This window comes from Solea senegalensis, linkage group LG1 (genome assembly GCF_019176455.1).
Source record: "Solea senegalensis isolate Sse05_10M linkage group LG1, IFAPA_SoseM_1, whole genome shotgun sequence".
Taxonomy (NCBI): Eukaryota; Metazoa; Chordata; class Actinopteri; order Pleuronectiformes; family Soleidae; genus Solea; species Solea senegalensis.
The window spans coordinates 9,052,339-9,065,590 of NC_058021.1; the positions used below are offsets into that span (position 1 = coordinate 9,052,339).

At 42.5% G+C, this 13,252-nt stretch overlaps 1 protein-coding gene across 5 annotated transcripts in view; it reads right to left on the bottom strand.

The window, feature by feature from the left end:
• Positions 1–4,737: 4,737 nt before the first annotated feature.
• Positions 4,738–13,252, bottom strand: part of st3gal3b (ST3 beta-galactoside alpha-2,3-sialyltransferase 3b) — a 44,005-nt gene continuing 35,490 nt past the window's right edge. For all 5 annotated transcript variants that reach the window (XM_044024364.1, XM_044024337.1, XM_044024374.1 and 2 more), the window contains 3 exons: positions 9,930–10,076; positions 8,114–8,260; positions 4,738–5,869 (listed from right to left, as the gene is read on the bottom strand). In XM_044024364.1, coding sequence (XP_043880299.1) covers positions 5,780–5,869; positions 8,114–8,260; positions 9,930–10,076 — 384 coding nt within the window. In that variant the 3' untranslated portion in view covers positions 4,738–5,779. The remainder of the gene's footprint in view (positions 5,870–8,113; positions 8,261–9,929; positions 10,077–13,252) is intronic.

Genomic DNA, 13,252 nt, shown 5'->3' on the forward strand with positions numbered 1-13,252 from the left:
TCTGTGCCTGAGCTGTCATGAGTCCATCAAGTTGAGAACTGGAGGTGATGCTGAAAGAAGACAGAAAAGAATAAAGAGTGACTACTCCGCATGTTAAAGACAGTTCAGTTTCTTTTTTTTCCACCCAAGTGTCTCCAGTGTCTTCTCTTTGCAAACTTCACCACTCGTCCTCTCTCTCTCTGTTGTCCTTTTTTGCTCTCTCGATCCAAGGTGACTTTCTTCTTTTGGGCCTCAATCCAGCTTTTAAGTTTGTTTTCACATTTCAAGTGGGAACTCCCCTCATGTGGAACACTGACCACAGCCCCCTTTATAAAGTCTGTGGGACACAGAGTCAAACTGTAGCAGTGAACTCCATAACAACGTGTTTCCACATTAGCTCAACAAGTGAATGTAGCACAAATAAATCTGCAGTGATTTACAATTCATCAGAGCATTTCAAAGCTGCATTCCTGCAGGCGTCCTCCACGTTTGTTCTATCACAGTTCATACAAACAAATCCTCCAGCAAAGTGTCAGCATATGGCTTGATTAGAAGCGTTATTATGCGGATGGATGAGACTGGGGCACATGACCAAAGTAGTGAGCAGTGGTGAAACGTCAGTGTGTTACGGGTAATCAGAATTTCCAAACGCCGAACAAAGACAACGTGATCAATGAATCCTTTTAAGTCATTGATTAAAGGTCCAGTGTGCAACACTCAGGAAGGTTTATTGGCAAAAATAGAATGTCCTGTGTACCAAGCGTGTTTGTATAAGGCTTTCATGTGAGCTTATAAATTCAATCTGCACATGCCACCGAAAAATTGTGGTGCTATAAAAGTGGATTTTTTGGATGCCTCTGCGAGAATTCAAAAGGACATTTTATTTTAAAGGTGACATAGAATGCTTGTATCACACATATATGTTAGTTATGGAGGTCTACTTACATATATTAACTTGTTTTCATGATTAAAAACCTCCTAATCGCTGCAAACGAGCCGATCAAAATATCTCCTCACTGACGCTCTCGTCAGCCGCGCTGTTTCAGACCAAAACCACACCCCCAGAACGTGGACTGTGCTGTGATTGGCCAGCCAACGAGAGCTTTCCCGCTGTCCTGTGATTGGCCAGGTACCTGGAAGTGACGTAATACATAGGCCAGCTCTCAGATACACAGCTCCCCCTCTGGCACGGTGGATGCTCTGCATCTCAGCAGCTACAACGAGAGTAGATCTTCTTCTTCTGCGGTTGAATGTACGCAACCGGATGTGCCCGGACTAGTGCCCGCACCGGGAGGCGCTAAAGTGGTGAGAGGAGTGGTGAGGATTTCTGATGATGACATCAAATTAAGGAAGTGCCGATCCGCTTTGCAGAGCCCAGGAAAACAATACAACACTATTTTCTCAGCAGTGGCTGAACTGTTTGTTCTGAAACTTTAGGGTTTCATAAACGAGGTAATGACGCAGATACAAACACAAACGCAGCGTTAATTGGAGCTTCCGGTCTATGTGGGCTTTAAATAACTGCTTGACATTAGGAGCAATTAACTAAATGTATTACCTTGAAAAAGCTGTTACAGACACTGAAATCTGAGTGTCACCTGGCTAAAAAACTCTAAACACATATAGGTACATGTTTGAGTAATGACCATTGAAAACTTTAAATTATGAAAGAATCCATCTGTTGAATGATGATGATGACGATGATGCTGCACACTACAAGCTCAGAGTTTGACAGGAGGAGATGAATCCCCTGGTTGTGGTGATACAGGTACATGACAGCCGTGAAGGCGTGTCTCAGCCTCACACAAAGGTAAGACTGACAGAATGTGGGACACGGTGCGGCGAAGGGAATGTTGTTTTCCCTGATCTCAGCTGACCCAGCATTAAGTAAACACAGAAAACATGGGCGTCTGAAAGGGTGTTTTCTCTCCCCATTCAAGCTCTTTTTATGAGCAGTTTAAATTTCAGGCCCAGAGGTCGTGGCCTCTCCGTTCCAACCCTACTGAGAGGAGGTGGGGTGGGGATCCTGTCGCTGAGAATAAAAGGCTTGTCGGCTGAAGAGGTACAGACATGCTCATTCCCCCGTCTGCAGGACAAACGGGAACGACCGCCTCCAGCCCTACAGCTGCCTTGAGGGGGAGATCCCTGGTGGCAAATATCCACCCTGCTGTGGAGAAAGGGGCATTCGATCCCACCCTGTAGAGGTCAGAAGATCTGTCAAGTCAGAGTAGCCAGAGCTCAGTGGTTTTGGGGAGCGTTGAAGCATGACTAGTTGGGGCAGGAAAAAGGTTTCTGGCAGCAAAGTTTCAGCGGGATGGGACTGACGAGCGGCGCTTTAAAGGCTCTCAGCATCCTGTTCTCTTTCACCTCACACCAGCAGCGACCTACAGCGGCCCACAGCTGGACGGTTTGCTTGCACTTGCTCTCAGCAACACTCCTTTTGGTTTATGGCGATGGTGCAGAGTGTCAAAGTGGGTTTGAGCGGTCTGTATTTAGTGTGTAGGCTCTGACTGGGCCCCTCAAGGCTACAGCAATGAAAGGAGATCCACGTCAGAGTTGAGCAGGTGAAGAGAAAGAAATAATGGGAGAGTGATGGGAACAGACAGAGACATAGAAACAAAGAGGATAAGGTGAAAAGAGGAGTGCGTAAGGAGAGAAAAGCAAGAGTTAGAGAAGGACACCAACATGAGTGCATGGAAAAATGATTTCCTTTGACTCTGCAGGTAGAAGATACAGAGCGACAGAGGAAATCCACATGTGCGCACGCCTCCACTCCATCCCTCCTTCATGTTTACGGTGAGCTTCCTGTTAAAATGACAGTGTACAGCATTAATTAAGCCCCCCCTCCACTAAACTCTCTCTCACTGTGTGTGTGAAGATGTTCAAGTTGCCATAAACCAGCAAGTAGACTAAATACATAAAAAAATATTTACTATTCAAACAAGATAACAAGTCATGTACAAAACAAAAATCTGTTCAGCTGTTGGGGGAAATCTATCATAGTCCAGAATCAAAAGATACAAACAAGCACAAGCAAATATCCATTACAAACGTATTTATTGAGTTGCAGAAAGTTTGTGTCTGTCTGTGTGTGTGTGTGTATATATATATATATATACATACATACACACACACACACACATATGACACAAACAGTCATTTTCTTTAGATCAATCCAACTTTCACTGGTGGTGAAATGTAAAAATGAAACAATGAAAAGTTACATAAATATGCTGAGCTAATACATTCTGCTTTACAACGAACAGGTAACTAAAAACAGGCAAAGTGGGTCCAAACAATTTGAACTCCTCCAGCATTTGTTAAGTTTCACTTAAACTAAAACCTCTTTACCTCAAAGCCTTTAAGAGCGTACTGGTGGCTTGGTGCGTGCGTTTTAGCCTGCTGACCATACATTACACGTGTTTTACATAATAAATGACCATTTTCCATTAGATATTAGATCCATCATCTGTCTTCTGCTGAGCAGTTACTGGTTTGTTGCTGATCCCACACACTGATTGGGCTGTGATTACTTTCAATTCCTCTTGCTTCCCTTTGCAGGTGATGAGGTGTATGAATGGCATTGACAGCACCCCATAATAGTGTAATAGTCAGCTGTTCCCTGTACACTAGCGCTCTCAAAAAAAGAAAAGAAAAAAGAATTAAAATAAATACATAAAAAACTAATGATCAATTCCTCCAAACCCTGTGGACCACTTTTGAAGGGACTGGGCTCGACATGCGGCTGCTCAATCCCAGCAGTGATTGTGGAAACATAATCAAGTATAGGAAGACATGACGGAGCAATGTAACAGATGTGACAGCAGCAGCTTACTGATTGAGTGATGGTAGCAAACCAGTCTGAGCACAATGTACAGTAAATATGCACTTCTAAAAGTAAAACTACCGACAGAAAGTGGGCGAAACCCATCAAAAATGCACCATCGTTATACTGCATATAAAGCTGATTTTCACATTCAAATGATAACATTCTCTCACACTTTGATTGTGTAATACTTTTTCCCACTTAATAATGGTGACGTAAAAACAATACTGAGAAGCGTGTAACACAAACTCCTTCTGAAAAAGCCCCGGTCAGCATGTGACACTGATTCGCGACCGAGGCTGAAAATAAACAAAATTGAAATTCTAATGAACCACGTACACGTAAAGCTGCATGACTGGCATTTAACACCCAGTCAAATGAGAACAGATTGAATCATTGAAGTCGATCACAACACTGCTTCTGCCACAAACCTAAAACGATGCAGTCTTTGAGGAAACACATGGTGGTGAAATCAAAACACAAATTCAAGCTTTTGTGTTTTCTCAGAACAAAAACGATGGAAAGCAGGCCTGCCTGTGACCAAGACATTGGGACTTTGTAACAAAATAAATTATTAAAATTAACCTAAAAGCAAAAATATATATATTCATATTCTACAATCCGAGATTTCACCATTTACTGAAGAAGAAGGAAGTCTGCAGCAACATGAGACCGGGTAAAGGGAGATGAAACGTACAACAGTCTTCTGCTCTTTGAGTGATGCACGTCTGCACTGTGGCCTGAAGGCTCACAGCTGATGAAGTGATGAAGACAGTACCGTGGCGTGGAGGAGGAGGAGGAGGAGGGGGAAAAGAGGAAGACAGCGAGACAATGTGTCCAAATTTCCCTTCAGGGTTCACCTGCCAGCGCTGGTTAACTTGAGAAAATGAGTCAATATAATAATCTAGAGTGAATACAACTATAAATACATATTTCTTCCAAATGCATGCTTTTAATGCATCGTAGTGCAGAGGACTCCTAAAAGCTAAAATCACAATTTAAAAACGAGCAAAATGAATTCATTAAAATTTGTCCTTATTTTTGATGGCACCTGACCTGACTCGAATACATGGTATAAACTCACGTTTAGAAAACAACACTGAAACCACTTATCTTTTCAGATTCAGATTCACAATAACACACAGAGTCATCAAAAGACCGACAGTTAATTAACACTTAAAATTCACCTCGATGTCTCAAAAAGACACCGGTCAGTGTGGCAGGTGACCCTCAGTGACTCGGCTGTGGTCATCTGGTCAAGTAAAAATGTGACTGGAAAAAAAGGGGACACGTGGCAGGTGTGTGTGTGTGTGTGTGTGTGTGTGTGTGTGTGTGTGGGAGGGGGCTGTTGCTGCAGCTCGATAAAAAGCACAGTAAAAATCTTTGATATTTACACTGAGGAAAGTGAATACATTCAGGCAGCAAAAGGAGAGGGGGAAGGCGATCTCTCCCCCTGTACGAGGTACGATTGGCACTGCTAATACTCAGCACATCCCCACACAACCTCTGTGACAAGTCCGCTATTCATTCCTTATACTTCCGCCCTCATCGAGTTAGTCAGTAAAATCACGCTCAACTCACAGAAATTCCACTTATCAACATTATTATTTTGGACTGTTGATTATTAACTGGTTGGAAGCGGCGAAATGTTGAAGCGCGGAGCTTTTCTTCAACTGTCTGATGGTGCAACAGGAACAGTGTAGATCCAGTCCTCCCCCAGGACTCCTCCCCCAACCCCTACCTCAATCAGCAGGAGTCTTTGGTTCAGAAGGCACATGTGCATCTCTCCACAGAAACCCTCCAGTATTTATTTTCATTAAATAATCTCCTTTGATATAAAAACCCCTGGCAGTGTGCAGGACACCCAGATTTGAAAGGGTTTTCTTTTTTTCTCCCCAGTTTATTCAATTCCCTGCCTTCCTGGTCTGCTGTCCCTTGTATAAGGCAGAGGAAGGCTATAGGTGAGCTGTAAACTCAGATACCATTGGTCAGGTCTGTGATGACGTTGGCTTTAACCAGCTTACGGAGGAACTCCTTCTCCTTGGATATGTTGTGTGTCCATGACTGTGAGGGAAAAAACAGAAATGAATTCAGTCACAACACAGTAAAGAACTGAACTGTCCAGGCTGCAGTTTCTCACAAAAGCATTGCTATATGCACTGAAGCACAAGCAGGTGTGTTAGTTTAAGATTTTCATATTCCCAGTATGCGTGGGTGTACATAATATGTGCATTTATATGTATAAATCCACGCTGGGTCGGTTTTCCTCCCTGCTGTGCTATGAAGACTGAGTCCAGTGGGTCAGTCAACTTGTAACCTGAGCTGCTGGTTCCTTTGTGGTGCTTTGGGATTGAGAAATGAAACAGAGAAAAACTGAAGGAGGCAAAGCGTGGAGGAAGAAACACGCAGGAGGGAACAGGAGGTCAAAAAAATGCATGTTCAAAGTGAAGGACAGAGGAGACGAGGTGCAGCAATGATGTGAAAGAGTGAGGACTAGCACCATTTACCATCTACATTTGCAGGTTACGCATGTAAGCTGCTCAAAATGCGACGGCTAACTGCGTGGCTTATCTGAGCTAGCCTGTAGATAACCGCAGCAAATCTAGTGGTGAGTGTTAGTTTGGCAGATTGCTCAAGAAACCAGTGTAGTACAATGCATTAGGTAAAATAAAAGCTCTTTAGCAGCTAAACTACATTCACAAGATAGTATCTAATGTTGTTAGTCTCCAGTTGGCTGCAAGGCTGGTAGATTACAAAGGGCTTTTTAGATCTTTTAACTGAGAAGAGAAAAACCAAACGGTAAAAGACGCCAAAAAAACTGAGGGGAAACTTAAGACCCCTTTCACATGCCAGAAGTCATTTGAATCATTGTTAATTTAGATAGAGTAATTGAAGCAGATTTGACTAAAAATCTATCCTTTGTTCTGCAAACGTTGAGAGGCTCTGGGCTAACACAACTCAGGAGCAGATAAAAGCAGAGCATCTCATATACCACAGCAAGGGAACTCAGCTTTACAGTGACATACATGACATTTCATCACTACATCACTACAGATGATTGTGGAGCTTCAGCATATACGTCCAGATTGGAAACAGGTTTAGTTTTTTTGTGGTGGAATAAAAGTGGATGGTTTTCCTGCTCAGTGGCAGCAAAAAAAATCAAACACCTCCAGAGACTAGCAGTGTTTATTAAAGAAAGTTCCAAACAGAAAATCCAAAAGCATTCCCATTAATTAGCCATGTTTGGCTGATGATGACAATGTTGACGATGAAGATGATAATATATGCCAAAGGTTCATTGGACGTTTAGACAACGGTTATCATCGTTCTGAGCTGATGGTTTACACACATCAGCACATGGGTGACATCTTTGATTCCACTGGGTTTCAGTCTAAACACACAGAGGAAGACTTGACCGATGGAGAGGAGAAAGGTCTGTCAAGACAGCACTTAGAAATGATTGTTCAAACAGTTAGCATGTTGCTGAAGTGACTAATGACAGACGAGTAACACATGAATCCAGGGACTTTTTTCCTTGAAGCTGTAATAAAAAAAAAAAACTCTACAGCTCTTTTACAATTCTGCGTAAACTTATTCAAGTTCAAAACATTAGTAGAGTTTTAATGTTAGGTTAAGTAGAGGAGAACTTATTTCATGAAAATAATGTTTTATTTGTGCATGAAACCAGACTGCAGAGAGGATAAGTTGTGAGCGTTGGGTTATCTTTGGGTGTAAATGCAAAAGCTGAGATGAGTTAAATGTCCAGTGTGTAAGAATTAACAAACAGAGGGCTCCTCTGCTTTCCTAAGTGTCAGGCGACTACGATATACTTTGGGTACCAAAAGCATGTTGCTAATCTTTGTGTACACAGTAAAAATTCTGCCTCACAACCCGAAAAGTTTGCTCTGACGGGTTATTCTGTTCAGAAATGTCAAGAACGTAAATTACTGCCCTGGCCCATATAAGAAGCTACAAAAAACCTAGAGCTATTAAACACTTAAAACATACATATGGTTAGTTTATTCAATTCCTGCCAATAAACCCTCTTACATGTTAAACACGGGGCCTTAAAAACCATGCAGAATTTTTGGACTAATATTTGCATCAACCCTGAAATAGAAAAATGTATTTTGGCTGAAAGCCACATCAACTCCCCCTAAACTGTCACAGGCCTGGTGGTCCCTCCTCATTATATCAATAATTATTTGTTATTTGAGTGCGGCGGGAGACCAGAATTTGTTGTTCAGAGCACCAGGGTCATCTGATAGTAGTGGTATGAGTTGTGTTGTCAGATGTTCAATCACTCACCTCTTTGATGGTGGACATCTTGACAGTCTCGTAGTAATGCAGAGGAGCGTGGGGCGTGTTCATGTCGTAGCCAAAACCTGCCACCGCCACCTCATCACAGTTGTGCAGTGCCATCGTTATAGCGACGGTTCCTAAAGTTGGAATGTTCTAAAGTGAAAGCGGAGACGCACGCGGCCACGTCAGTATAGCAGACACAGTCAATAAAGATTTATTTTGAATAAAACTAGGGATTAATGTGGATCAAAAACATATGGAGTTCGGCCATTTCTGAAACACTAGGTCGGAGACAGATGTCGACTCCTGCTCATGTATCTGCTTCCTTCCCTCATTCATGCCTCTGTCTTTGTTCTTCTCCACTGCAGCTAACCGACTTTGAGCACTTGGTGATTAACTATTACCTTTAAGACACGACCCCTGCAGACCCCTGCTACGACAGTGATCTACCGGGTTGAACTGTGCTTCCTAACTGCCCTGGGCTGCCAGAGATCTGGGGGGTATTGGGGCGGTGTGTGTGATTGTGTGAGGGGATTTTGGAGAACAAGAGACAAAATGAATGTGTGTTGGAAGAAGAAAAAAAAAGTGGGTCTACAAGAAAGAATGGAGGGAGGCCCCATTTAAACCATTACCCTAATTTGCAGCCCTCAGGGTAGGTGGAGCTGAACTAGCAGCTGGCCAACCCCCTACTGCGTGTTCTAATACAGATTAATTTACACACACTCAACATAAACACTTGTATAACAAATAGACCTTCTCATTAATTTTCATGTACATAAACATACACCCTGATGGTCATCACAGAGACGGGAAAGTGTTCCGGGGAAAGAATGTGCTAAATCATACAATTCTACTGCTTGTATTGTATGAGACAGCACTGCAAACACCCAGACACACACACACACAAATGACCACACTTATTCAATCACACACTTTTGCACCCACAAACTCACACACACACACACACACAGGCCAGATGCCCACATGTTGAGCATATGTTGCAGGGGGGAGTTCAGCAGCAGTGTTCTCGTGGCCCCAGAGGGCAAAGCTAAAGTGATACACTCCTCATTTCTCTAACAATATTCTCTCTCGGCCTACAGCGACCATACGCATGAACATACCAGTTTTTCAAGAGCAACTTTTCACATTTCTCTACTTAAAAAACATAAATGTTCTCTAGTGTCTGGTCAAGGCCTGATAAAACAGTCTGAGGTCTAGACAAACATGATTCATTTGCAAAGAACACACGTCAACTTCTAAAATGCAGAGCACTGCACCGTTTTAACTGAACCAGTCTCCAAGAGTTTGGCAATATCAACAATAAAAATTAGGTAGGCATTTCCTTCTCCTCTCTTTGTATTGCAAAGAAATGTGGATACATATTTTTCCTGGGGAACAGAACCTCAGAGGGACGCTTCAAAACGTACTAGAGCACATCATACAAATCTCCAATGATTCCTACTATTTAACAAAAAGGTTGACTTTGAGACTCCTATCTCAGGGGGACAAGGCTCCACACACCTTTCCTCCTATTTACAAGATGGCGTTGTATCTATATCAGGAGTTCCTATAAGAAGCACTTTGCATTACATTTCTATGAAACGTGCTTCATATCAGCTCTGTTGCATCCCCTCTACCTTCCTCCAGGGAGCTGCTGCTGTCCATTCTTTGTAGACAAAAAGGTTGGGAACCCCTGGTCTATGCAAGTGCTGAACAGAGAATATTGGGCAAAGCATGGCACAGTGCTGCTGTCATCTATCATTGGCTTCAGTATAGTGGCACTGATATCAATTCAGAATATTACTGCTGGCATGCATCTTACCCCTTTGCCCATGAGGCCATTGTTGAAAGGCAGGCCAATGAACTGGAATGCAGCCTCCTGGATGAAGTAAGGGTTCAGGATTCTCATCTCAGTTGGGTCCCGCGGCACCGAGTGAGCCACCGATTTCCAGAAACCCTCTGTGCCCCTCTGAAGAAACAGACAAAAATGGGGGAAAAAAGAAAAGAAAATTGTTCATTAGTCTTTGTACTAATTTCATCTCTACAAGATCAAAAATGCACATAAAACACATTAACACGATGGCACCCTCCTTTTTGTGGTTAGCCAACCTCAATGTACCACCCCAACATCAAAGTGAGATCATTCGCTGTAACACTGACATAAAACACAGAAGCCAGACCCCGACTAGCACTGATTAGGGAAATGGCTTTTGGGTCTTTAATGGATGAAGTCAGGGTGAGGGGCTTGCAGGACATCAGTAATTACGACCCCTGGTAGAAGGAGAGTCTAGCTGTGGGTGAGGGGTGCAGCCACCCTGTGGTGTTCCAAAGCTTCACCAAACTGATCCAAGTACATTTCAACGCACGTTTGACAAGCACACGTACAAACTTGCTTTCATTTAGTTTTACTTACATTTTAACAAATTAAAACATTTTTTCCTTCTAATTTGATAACAAAATGTTAATGTTCACGTCCACGCTCCCTCACACACGTTTGTGCAGCATTCGTAGTGAGGACACTCATAGATATAACACATTTCCAAGCCCCTTATCATAACATTAACCATCACAACTAAGTGCCTAACCCCCATTCCAACCCTAACCCTAAAACCAAGTCTAAATTATATTATATATATATATATATATTATATTAATTATTATTTTAAGGGGTGCCAAAATGTCCTCACTCCCTATGTTTATACACTTTTTGGTCCCCACAAAGATACTCATACAAGAACACACACAGTATTAGATTGATCTTTTCCTAATTTTCCCCAACATGTCCCGAGATCATGTTTCTCTCCAACTACTGTAAAAGGACCTACCATTTCTTCTTTGTTACAAACTGCAGAAGTTGAACATGGCATTAATGATTAGGCCTGATCAAGGGGTTTGCTCTTAGATCCAATAATAGTACACTGATCAATTACAGGTTTTAAATTAGAGCAACAGCTGTTAAGTCTGCTCTGATTTGTCGGTAGACATGCAGCTGGGACATCACAAACCCCCAAACACATTTGCTCGCTGACATCCGATGTTAAATATGGCATCTGACGGGAAATGGTTCAAATCGCACCTTGACCTGAGGGTGTTCTGTGAGACCGCAGGTCTTTAAACACGAGGCAATCATCATCCGTTGCTAGGGAAACCTGTCAGGACTGTTGCACCACCTGAATAAAATTATGTAACTCTAATGAAACACACTTGTTCTTATCAGTCGTACTAGAGCAGCCACTGAATAGTGAGACAGAGGAAAACAGAGTCACAAAATAGTTTGTTATTCCTGTCATTACACTATTATTACACTCTAAAAACATTGTTGGAGTCCAATAATAACACAGAAACAAAAGGCATACTCAATTTGAGACTTGTGAAGAAAACCTGGTCCAAAATCAAATCTCTTACAAGTCAGTCATATTTGCAGCTTTACTGAATTAAAGTACAATGTACGAGCAGTGCGTGATTGTCTTGACTGACAGCGTGATTTCCTAAAAGGAATTGACTCCAATAGGCTCAGCAAATGTAAATGGGAATCACCTGTTCAAATAGCAAAGCACCCACACGGCTGCCTTTGATATAGCAATGTATTACCGTGTGTGTGTGTGTGTGTGTATGTGCGTGTGTGTTTATGTGTGTTGGCAGAGGCAGTAGCAACAAGTCTGCTTGCTTTGTGGCTTCAACAGTGGCGGCTCCTTTTTGAACGTAGGCCCAGCTCTGTGCCTTCAGCAAGCTACAACAGGAACAGCAGCTCATCTCTCCTGTCAACACAGCTTGTGTTTGCCAGGAATCTATTTAGCAGCACTGTTTGGATGTGTGTGCGTGTGTGTGTGTGTGTGTATGCTGAATAAAGAGAGTGATGCATTTTTTTCTTTATTCTAGGAAGGAGAGAGAAGGTAATGACACACAACACACACAACCCTTGCTTTACACAGCTATGACCTGACATGTACATATGCACAACATTCACGGGGTGTGGATTTCTTTGAAGATATTCAGACTCAGTACAGGTGGCTTTGACAAACGTTAAGAGCAATTAGTATGTGTGGATTCAGGTCTGCTCAGAGGGAGGGGGTAGTGGGTGCTGCTCTGAGTTTAGGAATGCAAGAAGTTGCTCACATTGTAACGTCTCCGATTTGTACCAGTAGTTATCAGGCTCAGGGTAAAGTTAATTTAACACTCAACCCTCCTTATGTAGCATATTTAGTTATTTAGCTGACAGCATGGAAGAGCCACAATAACAACTAGATTTCTTTTTCCAACCTGCTGTCCGTTAATGATAACACGTGTTTCAGGCACTTCCACATTGTCTGAACTTTCTAAACCCAGAGACTAACGGCGCTTTTCCATTATACAGTTCTAGCACTACTCAGCTCTACTCGACTCGGTTTGGTATCAGGCATGTTTGTTTTCCATTACTTCATAGTACCTCCTCAGCGTGGGCGGGGTCGTTATAGCATGGCAGCGCGAAACTGACAAAAACACACAAACTAGTGACTATTGGTTTACCGTATCATTCTTCACGTACAACCAGAGCATAGAAATATGGTGGAATGGGTTGGGATTCAGCTCATCGCTAAAAACACACAAAAAAAAAATTGAGATTTTAGAAATTTCATTGCTAAATAAATATCGGCGATTAACGCATGTTTTGGGATTTTTAAATCTTTTTAACCGATCTACAGTTTGGCATCGTTTGGTAGATTCTTGTGTCGGACGTCACACTTTTTTATTTCCATAACAGCAGACAAATATGGATGTGGGCGCAAAGAAGCTACAAATTCCAAAATGAGAAACACTTCACATCCTCACTCCGGCAGCACAAAGGATAAACATAATGACGGGTTCAAGATGGGCGACCAAAGAGTGTCTGGCTAAAGCGATTATTGACACGTAGGCATAGGTACAGTGTCAAATCACTCCACCATCCGTGGTGAATACAGCTACAGCAGTACTCATAGATTTGCAAATGACCTCCAGGGAACAGGATGTTGATTTCACTGTAGACTAGTTTGTCAAGAGAAACAGCGCTGCGTCAGTAGCATGTGAACACAGACAGAACAGGAAATTGCAGAGTGGTACACCACTTACTCACCAGGCCCTGACACACACATGCTTAAAGGTGAACAGAAGTGTGTAGCCCGGCCT